The 20,645-nt window shown below is 34.2% G+C and overlaps 2 protein-coding genes across 2 annotated transcripts in view; one reads left to right on the top strand and one right to left on the bottom strand.

The window, feature by feature from the left end:
* UBA6 (ubiquitin like modifier activating enzyme 6) overlaps positions 1-3,825 on the top strand; it is a 69,399-nt gene extending 65,574 nt beyond the window's left edge. Inside the window, exon 33 of the mRNA XM_051966627.1 lies at positions 1,450-3,825. Coding sequence (XP_051822587.1) covers positions 1,450-1,582 — 133 coding nt within the window. The 3' untranslated portion in view covers positions 1,583-3,825. The remainder of the gene's footprint in view (positions 1-1,449) is intronic.
* Positions 3,826-6,796: 2,971 nt separating this feature from the next.
* Positions 6,797-20,645, bottom strand: part of STAP1 (signal transducing adaptor family member 1) — a 59,363-nt gene continuing 45,514 nt past the window's right edge. Inside the window, exons 7-10 of the mRNA XM_051966628.1 lie at positions 12,517-12,586; positions 10,931-11,027; positions 8,152-8,262; positions 6,797-7,298 (exon numbers count right to left, since the gene is read on the bottom strand). Of these exons, the coding sequence (XP_051822588.1) occupies positions 7,228-7,298; positions 8,152-8,262; positions 10,931-11,027; positions 12,517-12,586 (349 nt within the window). The 3' untranslated portion in view covers positions 6,797-7,227. The remainder of the gene's footprint in view (positions 7,299-8,151; positions 8,263-10,930; positions 11,028-12,516; positions 12,587-20,645) is intronic.

Below are 20,645 nucleotides of genomic sequence, written 5' to 3'. Positions count from 1 at the left end.
CTGGGAAGCACTGTAAAACTGGCAGACTAGAGACAAAAAGTCAAACTAGAAGGCTATTACAGTAGTTCAAATAGATGATAATGAGTGGAAATGAAAAGGAAAGAATGGATACAACAGTACTTGAGTGGATATGACAACTGAGAGGGTTTTTTTTTACTTTTTATCCATTTTGAACTTAAATACAAAAAGAAAAAAATATCATTTTCATGTAAACAGCACAGTACAAAAAGAAGATTCAAAATAAAACCTTAAATCTCCATTTCACAGTTTACTTTTTTTTAAAGCAGTAATAAATATCATACATTATTTTTAAAAACTACTCTGCTTTTCTGTGCTTCCTTCTGAGTTTTGTTCTCTGCTGGGCCACTATTTGATACAGGGAAGGGGTGTGTGTGTGTGTGTGTGTGTGTGTGTGTGTGTGTTTATATGTATATATAAAATCATACTATATATACAATTACAAGAGGTTAAGAAGTTCCGTACTTTCGAGACAAAGGCTACTTTTTCTGAAAGTTCCTCAATGAAAATGTCAACTGGGCCTGAACTAGTTTCTAGTCTGTGGGTGACTGGACTAGTCACCAGATTAGAGACAAGAGAATCAGGAATCAAAAAGAAGTTTAATTTCAAAGGGAGGAAAACACTTGCAAGTAGAAGGCTTGCTCCTGAGAAGGAAAGTTTATGTGACTTGTGACAAACATAGGTTTTTAGACAATCACAAAAAAGTGGGACCCAGCAGTCATTTTTATGTCTTGAGTAAATAATTTCCTTAGTTGGCATTTCTATGGACAGTGCAGGTATTCTTGGATACCTGTGGAAACAGTCTACAAATTGATTGCCTCAAGTCTTTTTTTTCCCCCCTGAGGCAATTGGAATTAAGTGACTTGCCCAGGGTCATACAGCTAGGAAGTGTTAAGTGTCTGAGATCAAATTTGAACTCAGGTTCTCCTGACGTAAGCATTGGTGCTGTATTCACTGTGCCATCTAGCTGCTCCAATTGCCTCAAGTCTTAAAGCTCATTGGACCTTGTGATCATTCAGAAGGATACAGAGCCAGAATTAGCACAGCAGGAACAAGAATGAAGCATCAGGTTCAGTTCATTTAGCCCGTCAGGAGATTTGATTAGGCACTTTTCTGCCAAAGCATATTACCTGCAATCAGCTTCCTCAGGATCCCATAAGAAATAGGGATCAAAACAATAAAAAAAAATCTATATCATTTCTCCAAGGGTAAACACAAAAGATTGTTGTTATGTCTACCTCAGGGCACAGCTTGCTTATTGGGCCTTAAGGTCTGGAAAATAGGATGTCTCCTAATCTCTTGACAAAAGAGAGGAGAAAAAATAAAGGATATTGTTTGGAAGAAAGATAGACGAGCTTTTTTGTTTTGCTTTTAAGAATTATTATCTCTAAATAACTTTATACAGAATTAATCTTTGATTTTTCTTCATAGAATGCACAAGCTTGTGAAACCATCAAGTGAAAAGAAATACGTAGATCTTACTGTATCATTTGCCCCAGAAAATGATGGTGATGAAGATTTGCCAGGACCCCCTGTAAGATACTACTTCAGTCAAGACGATTGACAGCAATTTTAAAGTCACTCCAGGACCACTTCTTTTGATAGGAGTGTACTTAACTTGAGTAACTCTTAAATGTCATAATACGGTACTATGTATTTCTCTTTAATGAAGCCTTAACTTAAAAAAGAAAGAAAATTCAGTAGGAAACTGCACTGAAGAACTGTAAAACAGAATTGATTTATTGTACACTTGTCCCTAATCTTTTCATACATTGGTCTAGTCACAAGAATGTCAGTTATTGAACTGGAATGCCATTTTATGACATTTACCACAAGGGAAAATATATGTATTATCCTGAATGAGTGAAAACAGGAAGAATATATTTATCGGTCATCCTTTTCAGATGCGAACAAGGTCTAAGGAAGTGACAATGATCAAGAATTTAAAGTCTTACAGAATGGAAATAGACAAGCTGCTTCGTGGAATCATTTTTTTTGTGGACTTTGAAAATTTGAAATGCTGTTTCTATGTTCTAGTATTTGTTTTGTTCCAGTACCTCAGATGATTAGGCTTTGAAACTCAAACATCAATTCTTTTGTGGATGTCTTAGAAAAAAGAATTTATAATTGTGGAGTAAAAAAAAAATTCTTTTTATGAGCAGCACTCTTCTGCTTCTTGTAAGGGGTTTTGACCAATCTGTTACATCATCATCATCGTCATCGTCATCATCATCATCACAGTTAGTATATTTATCTACCCAATCCATAAATCAGACCTTCTGTTGAAAACATCAGCTTATGAAGTATAAGACGAGGATCAGGTGAGGTTCTATGTTAATCTTGACCAAATAATTTATGCTAATTCTGACAATTGCTTATAGGCTACTTGGAGATTACAGGGAGTTGAATGGAAAATATGACTAATCCTGATTTTTAAAATGCCTCTTAAAATGTCAGATGTCTTATAATAGTTTTTGTTTGGAATTCACTAAGTCTGGTTTCCTCTGTAGCCCACCAGTCTATAGGAGGTTTTAAGGAAGGGCATCCTTGGAAAGAAATGGAAAATAGTAGTTAAAATATAATACTTTTAACATTTATTCTGATTATGAAAAAAGAATATTTTTATTGCCTATTTCCAAAGACCATGTGGACTGAGATAGATTTCTTTTTAAAAGCCCTAATCAACATAAAGTTTGTTTGTTGAGACCTAACAGATAAAAATGCAGGTACTCTCTTTCAAATGATCAGTTCCTCAGCACTGTCAAGTCAATGAGGTCAGTAAATGATTGTTACTTTGGGAATTATCATGCAGTCTAAAACAGCAAGCTGTTCAGAACATCAGTGCAGTCATTTTGCTATATTTCCCTTCTTTTTATCTTCTCTCCCCCTTTTTTTTTTACTTTGTCTAATTTGTCAGTATGAGAAGGTTATTCAAGATGCCAAGTATAAAAATATCAAAGATAGATATTAAAAACTGGATTTTGCATCAAGTTTAGCTCATGTTGATTTCTAATTTAATAAGGGACATCATTTCTTTTCTTTATACCAGTTATATAAATTATCTGATTAATTTTGCTTCTTAGTAAAAAAAAAAAAAGTCCTGTCACTACTAAATCTCTATTATTTACTGAGGCAAAGTAGTCAAAGAAAAACTAAAAATAATTGTTTTTTAAATCATCAGTATTTGCCATGGTTCATATCTTATTGCTTCATAGTCCAAATGAAAGAATAAATTGTTTTTCACATTTCCTATATTGAGGGGAAATTCAAAATCCTGTGATTTATTTTGTCCCCAGTCCCTAAACTTTAAAATGGGACTTTGTCCTTTACGCCACTTTCAAATTAGTTAGGAGACAGTACTGAGAGTTTTCTGGGAGTTAATTTATGGTGTGCAATTACTAGCTATTGATACCCATGCATTTATTTATTTGTAATTTGGAGTGGTTTCCATCACATGGTTTCTTTAGGAGTAAACATGAAACTTTTCTATCAGTGAATACTTTAGCAGTGTTAATGATTTTGTAGGTATAAACAAAATCAACAATATTAAGTTCATTTTATGGTTATAACTGTCCATTTAGAGACAATTTTTTCTGCAACTAATATTTCCAATCTGATTATTTCTACCCCCTTTGGAATGCCATTGTGAGCTTCCACGTGTTCTTCCTTTAATTGTACATGTGTGCATTTCTGTAGTGTGAAATCTACATACATCAGTGACAAATATCAGATGTAAAGATGAAAAACATGATTTGTACAGGACCATCAGGTAATTTTTTACTTATTAAAATTATTAAATTCATAAAATGGGTATCTTTTTTAAAAAAATAAGATATTTCTGTGTCTTGATCGTTTCTTATCCCATATCGTTTCTTATTCCATAATTTATACCAGGTTATCTTCATGCTTCTGTGAGAAGAATCTTGAGATTAAGTATAGGGTGCTGACAGAAAAAATCTCTCGTCCCTAAGGGGATCCTGGAACATCATTACACACTTTTCCCCACTGGAAGTGAAGAAGGAATCAAGTAAACAGTGAAGGAACATCAACAGCAACTGTTTCTGAAAATAGTACCAATAATTCTAATTTTACAATTTGGGGATGTGTAATTGAAAACATGGTTGAAGTACATTTTAAGTTAGCATTACCTCTGATCTATAAAGTTATCCTTACAAATTGTACTTGAGATTATAGTTTTACATATCTAGGTTTTTTTGGATATACACTATCAATGTATATTGATATTGGGCCTTGGGAGTAGAAAAGCCCAGTACTAATCCTGGATATGCTACCAACTCTGATCCTTTAAGCAACTCATCCCAATAATACTTGAATTAAAAATCAAAGATAAAAGAAACAGACACTGTCCCAGACTAAATTCTTTTGTTCAGATGAAAGAAAAGATGCTCTTTGTAATAGTAGCTCCATTACATCCCCCAATTTCAAAGCAGGAAGTCAATTATTTGGATTAGATAGTACCCCAAAAATAAATTTGGGTGAGAAGGCCTGGGTTCAAATCCCAGCTGTATCACTAGAATCTTATGTAAATAACTTAATCTCTTTAAAGTCTAAGTTTCTTTGCCTCTAAGGGGAAGAAGTCATATCACTGACTATTAAAGTCAATTGCAGCCTTAAATTGATGATGGCCATAAAAGTATTCATCCAGTCTTATCAGCTGACACAAATCTTAATCTTCCTTTAGAGATGATTCTAAAGGGATAGGGGAATGAAAAGGTGTCATTGACAAATGTAAGTGATGTTAAAACAAGATTTTCTAAAAAGACAATATTTTTCTCTTAAAATGATTTGTTCAAGATAAACCCTCTATCATTTCAACTAGCAAAACAGGAATTTTCTTGGGATCAACAAATCAATACAGCACTGAGAATCTGCCCTCTAAAATATTTTGTTGTGGCAGTATGACATTTAAAATCCAGAAACAAAATAACCTCCTGGAAAATACCATGCTTATTCTCAGTTTCTTCATTTTTCCCTAAAGTTTTACCATTAAATGTTTTCCATTTTCTTTTTTATATTTTGCATTTTTTGTATTGCAATACTTAATTTTTAATCTTGTTCTTTGCCAAGAGTTAGTTTATGATGTCTTTTATAAAGACTTATCTCCTTTAGAATGGTCATTAAAATATCAATTTAACATTCTAGCAAGAACTTCCTATATGCCAGCTTCCAAAGATATTAAGAGCAAAATAAGAATTAAGGCTTGAGAGCTGTTAAATTGAGTTAAATTGAGGGAGAAAAAAAAATCCTGTTGCCATTCCACTCAGAACTATCATCTACTCTATCCCTTCTCAGTATGTATCAGTTAAGATTTATGGAGAGTTTTCTGTGTCTTAAGCAAAATATTAGCACCTATTTGAGTAATGGAATTTCTAGGTCAGTTAGGTCCTGAATTACCCACTATTATGGCTTTTTAAAAGTTGATCAAGAAAGTAGTAATGTGCTTGTTCAGAATTGGAGGCTCTTCAGAGGTCATACAGTCTAACCTCCCCCAAAAGTAAGAATCTATACTATCTCAAATAACCTTCCAAACTTTCTTTGAAGGTCTCTAGTACCAAGAAATGTATCACACCCAAGGAAATGATTCCATTTTTAGAGAGCTCTAGTTATTAGGAAAATTGTCCTTTAATGGAGTCCATATTTATCTCATAATTTAACACTATTCAACCTTCTGAGGTAGAGAACAAGTTTATTCCCTCCTAGAGAAAATCCTATATATGCTTGACATCTTTTCCATTTTGTCTTCTGTAGATTAAACATTCTAGTTTTTTTCAACTGAATCCTAATTTTGTTTCCATAATCCTTATGATTGTCCTACTCTGGACAGGTAATTTGTAGAAATCCCAATTAAAGTATAGCGTTCCAAACTTTACACAGTATTTAAGACGTTATTTTCCAGGGCAAAGTACAGTAAGATTTTCACAGCCCTGTGTCCTAAATAAGAGCTTCTTAACCTGGCATTTGTGAATTAAGTTTTTAAAATATTTTGTTAACTATTTTAAAATGATGGGTTTCTTTTGCAACTTTATTTTATGCATTTGAATATTGTTAAAAGGAGGCTACCAGACTGCCAAAGGGTCTAAGGCAAAAAGGTTAAGAACCCAATCCATGAAGGCTATACTTTATATTTAATGAAACTTACAATTAATTTGGTTTGCTGTTTATTTTTATTGTTCATACTATTCAGTCAGAACCAGCTTATCTCCTACCACTTCTCAAGATGCACCGCACTCTTTACAGGCAATCTGCTGAATGATTTTAAAATTTTGGCCTGTGGCCATCCCCCTTAGAAATGTTCTTGCTCTCCAATGCTATACATCAGCTCTTTTTAATAACCCGTTTTATAATTCAGACTACAATAAATGGTTGATTTTTCCAGTAACTCCAGTCTTCCTCTGATCTTCACAATAGAATTTAAGAACTGAAAAGCAAGTAGAAATTAAGATATACACCTAATAGAATTTTAAAGTGCCTCAGATTGTCAAATTGTGCCATCTACAAACTGCTTCTAATACAGCTTTGCAATTTTAGACTCCATTACCAGTGTTCTCTCCATTGTCCTCTCCACTTTGTAGATGGTCTCATGCCATAAGGTGAGAAATTATAGATCACCTAATTCTCTAATGTAACATTAGATGTGTCTAATATTCAGTTTTGGTTATTTCATTTTAAAGAATCAATTGAATTAATTGATCTCTGAAGCCCCTTACAATCATGAGTCTGAAATCCTTTGAGAAAGTAAAGAGGAAAACAAATACAAAAAAAAAAAAGGTAAGGCCCATTTATTTTAAATAATGAAAATGAGGAACTGTGATCTAAGTGTTTTTTCCTTAATGATTAAATGCTTCTCTTTGTGGTCAATTAAAATGTTTGTACTTGGAAAGTTCAGTTTCAAACTTCAACAAGGTCTATTAAGGCATTGGAACTACCGTCAGATTGAGAATTCAAATTTCATTTACAGTGATTAATGTCAGCTTATAAAAAGCATGTGGAAATGTCCATCTCCCAGAAACCCTATGTAACTACCATATGTATCATCCTTATAAAAGGATAACTACCAAGAAAATAGCACAGTGCTTTGGGGTGATTTTTTGTCACCCAGAATCAGGAGACATGAATCTTCTTGCTAGGTAGAATTTTTGAAATAGGTTTTTCCAAGATCAGGCAGGCTGATTTATAATTTTATTTCAGTCAGTATCCACTTTTTTCTTCATTTTCTCTTTTCTCTCTTCTCATTTTATTGGATTCTTGGCCTGCACAATCTGTTGAAAAAAAAAAAAAGTTGAAATTAACCAAGAATAATAAGCAAAAGAAAAGGAGAGAAACATTTTCAATATCAGGCTCCCAAACTAATGTCTTCTATTTCTTTAACAAAATCAAATGTCACCTTCTTTCCATTTTACTTAAGATATTATTAACTCAAAAAAAAAAGTTTATGCTTTGGAAAGCAGCTTATTTTTTCTTTTTTTTTTAATTAAAGTTTTTTATTTTCAAAACATACACAGATAACTTTCGAACATTGACACTTCGATAGTCTTGTGTTCCAAATTTTCCCCTCCTTCCCCTCGCTGTCTCCCATAGATGACAAGTAATCCAATATATGTTAAACATGTTAAAATACATGTTAACTCCAATATATGTAAACATTTATACAATTATCTTGATCAGCTTATTTTTTCTTCCTGAATTGAAATAGAATGTTAAGTATTCATCTCCATTACAAATGCTAAGTATATCTTAGGAAGCAGAGTCAGCAAGGAAGATATAGAAGTAATTGTATTTCTAGACACTGTTTGGGAATATTTGAGAGAATCCATAGAAAAGCAGGAAGCCCAAAGGCAATCACGAAATCCAAGAAACCAAATTGTGCCAATGGGTAAATATAATTCAAAATAAAAATAGATGAGTAACACTCCATGATTCTTACATAGGTAATAGTGACTAGATTTTCACAGTGACTTTTTTATTACTAGAAGATATCTAGACTGACCTTCCATCCTTAACTGATTTTTTTTTAACCTTTGGAACACATTTGGAAACTTAAAATGTGGATTACCTATAAAGTAGCTCTCCATTTAGGTGCCTATATTTCCAAAAGAAAAATCTATTTCTCACCATTCATGTAATCTTTCATATTAGGTCTAAAAACATTTTTGATCACTGGTCTCATAAGAGGCTCTTGCTTCCAGGGGGGCGTTTTAAGTGGTGAATCTGTCTTTGAATGTCCTAAAGGAGCCAAAAAAAAGAGAAATAATTTGACAACCTCATTTTTTGGGTGCTAGATTTTCAAGTATTCTAAATAAAAGCATCAGGGACAATGAACGGCTGTATATTTTATAATACCTTGCTACCCAAAATCAAGATTTAAACCAAATATTTTACAAACAATAATGATTACAACAATGATTCTCAAAATGTAGACTAAATCAATTTGACTTAAGTCTGCCCCAAAATGTATGGAACTGATTGTTAAAATCACAAGTGCATGTCTCTCTTGATGTTCTGAATTCCTTATAGCAAATTTTGAGCAAACAAGTTTTGAGAGTCACCAGACTAGGGCAATAATTAATCTGAAAAATTATTATGCTTAGTAATAAATGTATAAATAAAAGTGAAAAAAAAAAGTTTACAAATTTACTATTGATTCAGCCACTTAGATATTGGTCTTTAGCCTCATATACATTTTAAAGCTTTTGCAGGTGAGACTAGTTATCATTACCTAAAAGTGTTAATTCAGTTTGAATTATTTCACTGAATCAAGTCATATAATATTTTGAAAATTTAAGCATATTTTAATTGGCTCATGGCTGTATGACAGGAAGACTGTATGTTGATTCTCTTCCTTTCTTAGTGGTTTTGACTTTTCACTGAGACCAAAAAAAAAAAAAAAGAAACTCAAGGGAGAGAGACTGAAGAGACCTGACCCTAGAAAATAGATGGTTTTTTGTCTGCTGTGTTCTTTTGCTTTAGTGGAAGAAATTCATTTAGAGGCCCTCATCTTACTAGTTTTTAAGTCAAGAGAGTGAACCTCTAGGAATCTGGTGATCTAAGAGAAAGAGTCCATGCAAGGCTTTGTAAACAGCTTAGCATCAATACTCCAAGGAGGATCTTGGTCCTCCAAGTCCAAGGAGGGATTCAGTGAGCCCACTTTCCTCAGAGATCTAGGTGATATAGCGCCTCTGAATGTGCCCCTGAGGTTTTGGTTTTAGAGAGTTTTTTTATGTTATTATAGTAATAATCATTTGTAAAAGCTTTTTATAGGGAGACTGGTTAAGCAATGTCTGACAAGAAGTCAAATTCAGGTAGGGGAGGGATATAGGAGAAACAGACACTTCCAGGAATTATGAGACTGGTTAATAAAAATAGCTTTTATTAACATAGCCAAACTGATCTTTATTAAGCACAAGTTATGTACTAGTCATTTGGGATATGAAAACAAAATAGAAAAATAATCTCAGAAGTATGTTCTGATGGGTATTACTTCTTTATTTTAGAAAGAAAATGAATGACTTAAGATTAATCCTCTCAATTATAAATTGAGATGCCCCCGGAAGACAACAACAAAAGTTTTTACTAAAGTATAAAAGATGAAGCCATTACGAGTTAAAGGAATAAACATCATTAACCTAGGAAAGGTAGAAAGGTGAAATATCTTAATCACATATGAAAAGTTTTGCAAATTTTGCCTCTGAGGGATAGACAATATTCATACCTTTGTCCCAGCTGCTCACCTAGATCAAATTCCCAAAAGAATATGCTGGTGAAAATGCCTGAATTGAAATGAAAGTAATTGTAATGGCTTTTGAGTTAGGAAGAATATATCCAATAAGAATGGCAACCTTTCATCTACTGGAACTATCCAAGAGTTCTGAGGGAGTCAAAGGAAGAAACTCCTTAAGCTAAGGATCATTGGTCTAGCTCAGTAGTTTCCATTGGTGGATTCAAGATGATTTTGCAAAGATTTTGAGCTAATTTACAGAATTACTATTTTCACCAGATTTTTTGTTTGCTTGCTTTTTTTCTCACAGACTTTTTCCCTTTTCTAATTTTTCTCTCACAACAAGATAAATATGAAAATGGCTTGCTGTCTTGGGGAGGGGGAAAGTAAAAGGAGGAGGAAAAAAAATTGGAACTCAAAATTTTGCAGAAATGAATGTTGGAAAACTATGTAATTGGAAAAACTACTGAGAAAAAAAATTTGGGGCAAAAATTCTTTAGTGCTGCCTTAAGCAGTTAAAAAAATAAAACCAAACCAATTATGTTATAAACTCATCCAATTGTTTCTAAACCACCACAAAAAAGATGTTTGTTTTCTGATTGTCTTCAGCCCTCTTTAAATTCACCCCAGCCATATAAAATGCATATACATTTCAACCTCCATTTTCATATTGCCAATCAAATGTTAAGTATATTGGGGTCAAGGACTATTCCTACTTTTCACCTTGCATTCCTGATGTCCAGTACAGTGCCTTGCATGAAACAAATGAGTAATATAATATTCAATTAATTGTTCAATGAACTTAGTTGTGTTCCCTATTGCCTGTTGAGTTCTGACCCCTAGATGTTCTGCTAACCTCTCAAATTTAACACAACTAAAATTAAAGTCACTATTTTCCTCTCCAAGTGAACTTATTTTGACTAATTTATATCTGTGAATGGTACTATAATTCTCCCATTCACCCAGGTTTAAATCTCTACTCCTCTGAAAACTCCATCTCTCCTCTCTGGGGGCCTCTCACTTCCACACCCCCACATCCAAACAATTATCAAATATTGTCAATTCATCCTTTTCTGTAAAGGAAAAATTTTTATTGATGCTAATTTTTGTATTTCTACTGCAAATGCATGCAGTGCAGCTCATTACCTCATACCTGGACTATTACAAGAAACATACCAAGATTTTCATCAGTGGAATATATAAACGGTCTTAGGTTTCCTCGAGTTTCCTTCACAAAATAATCAATGACACTGAAGAGGTTTGGGAGTGTCACCTGAGCAACAATAAGACAGAAAACACAAGAGGAGAAATTCAGATTATTCTAATGACCACAGGATTAATGCAGTAAAATCTGCTCCCTACAGCCACCCAATCTAATAGTATAAAGCATAATACAAACACCTTAGGAGGTACAGAATTAACACTAATGTATGTGGGCAGGAGGGCCATCATATGGGGAGGTTAAGCCAAGTAAGGCAAATTACAGTGTGCATGTTCCCCAATAAGTATCCCCTACTTATATGCAAATTGAGAAATCAATTTAAAGGGAAAAGCCAATTTCTAAGGTGAAGAGGAATCACAAAAAGGGCAATCTGGTACAATATCAATGACGTAGAAACACAACATGAAATAATGTATTTTACACTACATGAAATAAAAAATACTATTTCCATATTAGTTGGTAATAATCCTTCCCCTGGTGGCAGTTGCCCATGGCCCCAAAGGTTGAGGTTAGTTTAGTTACTCCAGTGGGCTCAGTCTTAATCTGCCCTTACACATTTAGAATATTCTAAAAAGCCAGGCCAGAGATAAGGGATAAGGAATCCTGGGAGAGGATAGAGGCTAGAAATCCAGTGAGGGAGGAGTCTGACAGTAACTGCCTCTTCCAGGGGAGTGCATCCTTTCCATGCCCTACACCAGAGGATGTGGTCATAAGCCAGGAAATTCTATGGCCTTCCTCTTCCTCCCCACTGAGTTGGAAGCAATGAAACTGGGAAAGCTAGGGACAGGACAAGGAGGCCCTGTGAGAACAATACAAATTTCTTTGAGACCTATCAGTTTCCTGTAAACAGAAACATTATTTAGCTTCCTTCCTCAATCTCTGCCCTAAAACTCTTAAATTTCTTTCCTTTCCTTATTCTGGAATTAGACCATTACAAGCCTCCCCACCCAGAGAGAATATTGAGGCATCATAAGGGTAAAGAGAAAGAAGGATGGGATTTCTTTATCCCATCCCCTCCATTGTGATTTTGCAGGTGAAAGAAGTTAGAGGCGGGGCAGGAAAAGGGAAGGGAGGGAAGGACATTTACTCAAACATTTCTCTTAAAATTTGAAAATGCTTAAGAATTTTAAGTTTCTCTACTTTCTAATTCAAAACAAACTCTTTTAAACTTTTGTACTTGGGGGAATTTAAGAGAGATGTCTAACAAAGTTAATATTCTGTCTCACCCTCAACATAATCTTTATTTAGAAAGAATTGTACAAAATTAAGAAAGGGAAAGAGCTACCATCACCTCCTGAATCTTGGTAATCTTCTACCCCTCCTGTATCACCACACAGTGCCAAATTGCCCCCCTGGACCTTCTCCACTCTGAGAATCTGCTAGCCTCAATATTTTTCACAGGATTTTTTTCATCAGCATAAATTTCCTGGGCAATAAGTTTTTATCTTTGTTTTTTAACCTTCTTTATAGTTTTAGAAAGCAGAAGTTTGGGTAGAGTTAATCTGTAACAAAGATAATTACAACAAAGATAATGACTTACTGGTTTTTCCAGTTCAATAGTGTAGTTGGCTCCTTCGCTCACCACTTTGTAGTGTTTTATTCTTGGAGTACTAAAATAAAGCAAAAACAATAATTCTTTCCTATTCTCATTATTGTGGGGAAAAATAAAAACTAAACATGTATATGACAAAATTTCCACCAAGTCCAACAAAAATGTCTGGTGAGTCCATCTTAAATCACATCAGGCTACTGTGGGCAAGTGATATTTGGATCTGGATAAGCAAAGATGACTATTGAGAAGGAAAAGTCCTTCAATACTGAAGGATTCATAATTTCATTTGTGCGGATCCACACACAAATGCAATCAGAAACTCTTCTACAGCTTTAAAGAAAATAAATCACATTTACATAAATGCTTTTAAGGTTTACAAAGTACTTCCCTCACAATCATTCTTTAAAGCAGGGGTCCTCAAACTACAGCCCAGGGGCCAGATGGAACAGCTGAGAACAATTATCCCCCTCGCCCAGCGCTATGAAGTTTCTTTATTTAAAGGCCCACAAAACAATGTTTTTGTTTTTACTATAGTCCGGCCCTCCAACAGTCTGAGGGACAGTGAACTGGCCCCCTTTTTTAAAAGTTTGAGAACTCTTGTAAATCAAAGCATATAATAATAGCTAGCATTTATGTAGAATTTTAAGCTTTGCAAAGTGCTTCATCAAAATCTGATATTATTCTCACAATAACCCTAAGAGGAAAGTCCTATTATTATCATCCTCATTTTAATTTGGAAGGTAGTAGCTAAAATTTTCCCCATTTTATAGATGAAGATACTGAGGTAGAGAGAGGTTAAGTGAATGTTTTATTATTATCCCCATTTTACAGATGAGGAAACTGAGGAGGACAGAAATTAAGCCCAGGAATTAAACTGCAAAAAAGTGTTTGATACCAGATTTGAATTCATGTCTTCCTAACACTAAATTCAGCGTTGTATCTACTGCTGTTACCTACTGACTCCATTTTACAGCTAGGGAAAGTGAGGACTGTCATGGTCTTTATGGAATATCACAGCTGAAATAATAAAACCTTCACTTATCAGATTACATTATAGAAATTTAATTCTACTGTTATGTAAATATACCAATGACTTTTCCAAATGATACCTGGTTATACTGAAAATTCTAACAAACAGGAATCATACCAGCACTTTAGTTAAGTTCAGTAGATGAATCTTGGAGTGGGTTCAGTGTCGCCCTATTTACTAGGAACTAATGCTACCTAGGGGCAGGTAGTAGACAGAGCAGTAGGCCTAGAAGGAGAAAGCTCAGAGTTCAGACCTCCCCTCAGACAGCTCACCTTACTAGCTATGTGACTCGAGGGAATTCATAAAACTGGAGAAGGCAATGGCAATCCACTCCAACATCCTGGGCCAGAAAAAGCCCACGGATCAAGGCTCACGAAGGAGTCAGCTGTGGCTGAACAACACCCAGAGGTGCTACCTGAAGCTCTAAGACAAGAATTTGATATGTCTTGTATTTTGGGGCTCCCTTCAATATATAGCTTACCCCAAACTTTTCCCCAAAGTGGAAAAATTTACTGACCTTATTATGATAATTTGCTTGAGAGAAATACTAATTCCAGACTTGCCCAATAACTAAGGCCTGTCCGGGGCCAAATTACAGGCAGTTTCATGCCATTGTCTTTATTGATGATTCAGAGCTTCTGCTCCTCTCTTGTAGTTTGGGGTGTTCCACTCTGGATCATAATCCCAAAGCTTCTCAAACTGTGGCTTGTAACCCCAAATAGGGCTCCATAATTTAATGTGGGGCAGGAAAATTATGATTTATTATCTGTAAATGCCTATTTTATATAAATATATATATACCACATAATAATTTCTCAGGTAAAAAGGGATTACGAGAGGAAAAAGTTTAAGAAGCCCTGCTCTATAGCACCTCATGATCTTGACTTATCAGCACCTGCTCTTGTGTAGCCATCAAACTGGGGGAAATAGCACAAATGATCTAACATAAAAGTATTTCTGACTACTAACTCCTTACCGAGCACATTATTTTTATGCTACTTTCAACCCAGGAAAATTTTTAACCTAAAAGAATGACTCCTTAATGTTAGCAATTCAAACTTTAATTACAACATGGTGGGGAAGGTTTGAGAAATTAAAGAAATTTCCCAGTGTTCCTCCACACATATGATTCCTTATTAATAGGTCAGCCTTGCTTATGTACAGCTCCTCTGACAGCGAAAGAAGCCTTTAGCACCTGCTGTTAACATTTTAAAATATCACTGGTCCCAATAAATACAACGTTACATCAAACTGCCTGGGAAATTTGGTTACAATTTCGGAATCTTGATTTTATGTAATGGAGGGAAAAAAAGCAAAAAATAAACAGAACTAAGACTCAGAGTTGTAATTGGCAGCAGAACATACACTTCCTCTCTCTGATTAATGTTAACTTCCTCCCTCTCACCTCAGCCCTATCTTTTTTTTTTTTTCAAGGATTAATTAGAATAAAAAAAAAATGTTAGCACAATTTGCTATCTTGAGATTTCCTAGTTGAAACCTTAAAGAACATAAAACAAACAAACAAAACACTGTAAATTACTTTGGCACGGAGACTCACAGATATCAAACTAGACAGGATTTTGGAGATCATCTAACTCAAATCCTTCATTGTCCGGGTGAAAAAGCACAGATTCATAAAGTAGCTTGTTCTAGGTCAGTGGTTCTCAAACTTTTGTTCTCAGTATCTCTTCTGTACTACTAAAAATTATTGAGGATCTGCCTGGTTTTTCTTTATGAGAGTCATTTTTGTAGGTAATTACCATATTGGAAATAAAACTAATTTCGAATTTGTTGGCCCTCGGCAAGGGTTTTTTAGACCATGCTATGAGAACCACTACTCTGGGTCACACAGATAATAAGCAGCAAAGTTGCGGTTCTTCCATTCTATCCTACCTCTTACTGGCTCTAAGACTTTGACCCAAATTCTTAGGAAGACTGAATCTGCTGATAAATCATCTGCCATCCTAGCTTGCTAACCACGAATAAAAGATAAAAATAAAACAGGAAGTTTTGTTATGAGACCAGTTTCTTGCTTTTTTGAATCACATACCCTAGCATGGGGCCAATGAGAATGGGTCAAGAGAAGGGTCACCTTAATAATCTGGCACAAAGTGATTCTGTCCTTCCCTAATCAAAAGACTAGGGTGAACAGGTGGAGTTTATGCCTCCCTAAAGCTGCTTCTGGGTAAGCAACGTGCTCTTTGTTGCTCCTGTTTTGCCAGACACACTCATAGATTCACATGACTGAATCGTGTTTCTTGTTCCATCTCTAAGAGAGATTTGGTTTTGTGGGCAACACAGGTGTTTCCTAACACTGGATTACTGCCAGACTCTTGACAATGAATTCTTTGTGCTCAGGGACCTAATAAGATCCAGTAAATTAAATATTCTTCTATCAAGGCAGAAAGAAGGGTACTGGACTGAGACAAAAGACCCAAGTTCTAGTCCTAATTCTTCTAGCTAGCTCCATTTGATTGGGTAAATCATTTGAATTCTGTGAACCTCAACTTACTCATCAACTACATAAGCGGCCTGGATTAGATACGACCTCTCAGGTCTCTTCCAAACCTCGTATTCCAAGATTCCTATATTCACTGCCACTACTATTCCTCATTATTAAGTATTTAGATTCTGTCCAGCATAAAGTACAATCAGAATCACAGAAATGTTTTTTTTTTAATCTACTGTGCAAATTTGGAAAAGATACTGACATTCTGAGGGTCATATTCTTCAGAATTATTTTGTAGATTGTGAAAAGCAGCAAATACCTCTGGAAATATAAAACAGCGAAATCTTCAAAATGCTTATAGGAACTTGGATGCGCGAATATTCTAATTTAACCATTCCATTTTCCTACTTCGTTTTTTTTAAACTATGAACCTACTTCAAAACAAATAGAATTTTCCCCCAATGACATTGTCATATTTGTATGATACTAAAAATTCAAATAAGGAATTGCATAAAAATCTCAATCTTGCAACTTTAGTACTGACTCCTTTTGGGGGATTCTTTATCTTCTGTTCATCAAGAGCAAAAGCTTTGTCAAACAGAGGAAATTTCCTGGTATGTGTCATAATGTAGAATTGATGAAAAACAATTTCTCCTGATCGGTTCACATGATGTACATAATGCAAACTGTATTTGTGCAAAATGTGACACTGAACAATATTGGATAGGCTGGTATTCTAAAAAAGTATTTGGTCAAAAGCCATATCCACAATCAAAATGCCCAACTATGCAGAAAATGCAATACTTAGTCTGGACAATCTTAAAAGAGGCAGCATGGCAGAATGGAAAAGATATTGATATTTTACACTGTAAGAAACATCAAATGTGAGGACTTTAAAAAAATGAAAATTTTAAATGAACTGATAGTGAATTAAACAGAACCAGGAAAGCAATATGTACAATGGTTCCGAAAGCAATATATACAATGTTTACAACCATATAAAGAAAAAGAATAATAAAACAAAACTGAACTCTGTAATTATAATGTCCAAACTTAATCCCAGAAGAGATTAGATGCCTCTCATTATGTTGGAGAGGTGGAAGATTATGAGTGTAGTATGTTATGTATGCTATCTTTATATTGGTTGATTTAGGTTGTTTGGTTTTGTTTTAATGAAGTAAGACTTACTGGGTAAAGATACATTCAGAAATTAATGTAGAAGGAAGGAAGGAAGAAAGGGAGGGAGAAATCTGAGGAAAAATGGATCTGAAGTCAGAAGACCTGGCTTGAGTATTAAATTCCTGCTTTTTTCAATTACAAGTATTATCGCTCTCTTTAAACTACTCTTTGGACTACTTTATAGTGTGTATGCACAAACACACACACACACACACACACACACACACAAACTGAATTATTGTCACAATCATCACCTCAAAGAGGAAAGAAAAATGAAATGTACTTTTCTCTCATGTTTTCAAAGTGGGAGACTGGATATGAAGCCCTGCAACCATTGCATAAGATATTAGACTTGGTGGATGGGTTGGTTTGTTTTGTCTAACTTTTTTTCATTCTCTTTCTTTTTTATTCTTTCCTATGAGATAACTCTCTGGGAAGGCAGGGATTTGTTGAAAAATAAAGGTGATGTAAAAATAAGAAATTGCAATAAATTTTTTTAAAAAATAAGTTGCTTTGTGTTCCTTGACAGTATTTATATGAAAACAAATGTTGATTCTTCCCTCAATATTTTATAAGTATAATGCAATCTCCTAATGTGCAGGACTTTGTTGGTTTTGTCTTTGAATCTCCAGAATATAGCAGAGTACTTTTCACATAACAAACAGGTGCTTAATAAATGCTGGTTTAATTGAATTGACTGAATCTAGTGGGTGACATTTACCAAGTCCCTTAATCTTCCTCCAGACTCTCATTTGAAAACTGGGAATTGTTGTATTGGTACCTATCTAATGGGCATATGAGGAGAAGAATTTTATTATGTGTTAGGAGAATATTTTATAATCGTAATATATTTTTTCAATGTAACTATTAGCATTATTAATGAAAGCTAGAAGAAATTCTTAAACCAATGCAAAGATGTCAAGAAGCTAATCAGAATAAAACATTTAGACTTTTAAAAATACTGCTAATATTTTTTAAATTGGTAGGCATGGGCAGACAGATTACTCAGGCAAGGATGCATGAAGAAGAGAAAATCAAGGTCCCATTTCCTGTTGTGACATGAATTGGTTGGGTGTAGTTTTTCAAGTCATTTCATCTTTCTGAGCTAAGTTACCATATATGTGTGTGTGTATATATATATATATATATATATATGATACCATATATGATATACATATAAATCATATCATATAAATATTTATAGCAGTTCTTTTTAAAATGTCAAGGAATTGGTCATTGGATAGCTGTCCATCAATTGAAAAGTGAATGAACAAATTTTGGCCTATGAATATAATCAAATACTATAATACTCTAAGAAATAATGAAAGAGAAGGTTTCATAGAAACCTGAGACTTTTATGAACTGATGCAGACTGAAGTGAGAAGAACCAGAATAATAATAACATGGCAAAAATGAGCAAGTATGAAGGACTTAAAAACTATAAATGCAATTATTAGCCATAATTCCAAAGGATTGATGACAAAGAATATTACCCACTTCCCTACAAAGAGGTGACACACTAAATATGCAAAATGAAACAGTTTTGGACTAGAAAAATATGGGAATTTGTTTATGAAGTATATTAGTTAGAAAGTTTTTCTTTTGTTTTTATTAGGAAGGTGGAAAAGAGAACTTGAATAACTTTTAAAATAAAAATAAATTATAAAAATAAATTATCTTCAGATCCAAGACTTTGCTTGACTTGCCTTGCATTTTATTCTTTTCTTTAAATGAAAGTGGAAACTTCTAAATTATTTCCATTCTGTAACAGAGGAATCTATTTTATTCTCTAAAACCCAGGTAAGAAAAGTCTACCCAACAAGGCTAAACTATGGTGGAAAGTTATTTTCCTCCCAGGACTCTTCTTAATGATATTTATTAATAATCACCACTTACTGCTTCAATGAAACTCCTTCAAGTGATTTTCTGGTGCTTGGATATTAGTTTTGTGTGCCTCTCTCAGGCTAAATTATATTTGTTTACTCCTCTTAAATCAGCTTTCAGTGTTTGTTCTATAGTTGGCTGGTTAGTTTGTTTTGTCAGTATGATGATTCTGAGACAAAGGCTGTAGGTTCATTCCCAGAAAGGATGACAACATATCTATTTTACTATCACAAACTGCAGCCCAATCAACTGCCTGAAAAACATGATCCAGTGATTATCAAGGGAAGTGGACAAGAAGGCGTGCATGGATTAGACAGAATCCATCATCACAAAAATGTCATCTTTGCTAAAAATAATTGACAAGTAGCTGCACTTTCTAGGCTATACATGTTATTGAGTTCTATAAAATTCTCAACAGTCCACTAACATGAAAAATCAACAGCTATTAATGATTATCAGAGAACAACAGGGCTAGTAACATGATATGATAAGTCTATTCTCAAATTACAGCAGGATCATAATTAAATCATCTCATGAGATCATAGAGTTTAAAGCTAGAAAAGGATAATCATTTACCCCAAGGTTTTCCTTTCTTAGATGAAGTTAAAAGAGGCTAAACAGGGCTGTAGAGAAGTTAAACAAATGGTTCAAAGTCACAAAGGAAGTGAGTGAGATGAAATCAGAGAAATTTTAGCTTCAAAACATTTAGAGAAAAATATCTAACAAAAAGATTTAACAACAGCTAACATTTATTTTTGAGAATTTCTATATATATAACCTCATTATCTATTCACAATTCTTAGTCAATATGAAGGTCTCCTGGCTTTCTACCCACTGTACCACTTTGTAATTCATGTATATGAGGCTCTTTAAATAGAAATTTTTGGTGGTACTAACAAAAAATTATGCTCTTCTGCTTCCAATTCCACAATTTCCTGGCTTGAATTAATCTTACTTTTACTGTTTTGTTGCTAAACTATAGCATTCATATTTTAAGAAGCAAAATAATTCTTTGAATACAGGAGGAAAAATAATGTAATGGAATAATGTAAGCATAATGTAATGGGATTCAAGAGATTTTTTTCAAGTCCTAGATTTGCCACTAAGAAATGATTCTGACTTTGTATAAATCCCTTAATTATACCTGGTCTTACTTTCTATGACTCTAAAAATCAAGGACTCAAGATCCTCAAGGCATACATAAACCAGGGAGGGATTCTGTGAACTCCCTAGGTCCAAAATGCATTAAGATCTCTGTCTATACAATAAATTTAATTGAAACCCACTCAAAATTCTAGACCCTGTGTCCATTTGAAAATATTTAAACATTAATTATGTTTGTTGACAGACTAAGCCACAAATTAGTGCTGGATAAGAAAGACAGCTAGGTGATTCAATTGATAGAGCTCTGGGTGCTCTAGCCTGGAGCCAGGAAGACCTGAGTTCAAATTTGAGAGCAGACACTTAACTAGCTGTGTGACTCTGGGCAAGTCATTTAACTTCTGTTTCCTTAATCCAAAAGATTAAGGCAAAAGACAACAAATCACTTCAGTCCCTTTGCCAAGAAAACCTCCT

The sequence above is a fragment of the Antechinus flavipes genome, chromosome 6 (genome assembly GCF_016432865.1).
Source record: "Antechinus flavipes isolate AdamAnt ecotype Samford, QLD, Australia chromosome 6, AdamAnt_v2, whole genome shotgun sequence".
Taxonomy (NCBI): Eukaryota; Metazoa; Chordata; class Mammalia; order Dasyuromorphia; family Dasyuridae; genus Antechinus; species Antechinus flavipes.
This window is presented reverse-complemented; position numbering and strand designations above follow the sequence as displayed.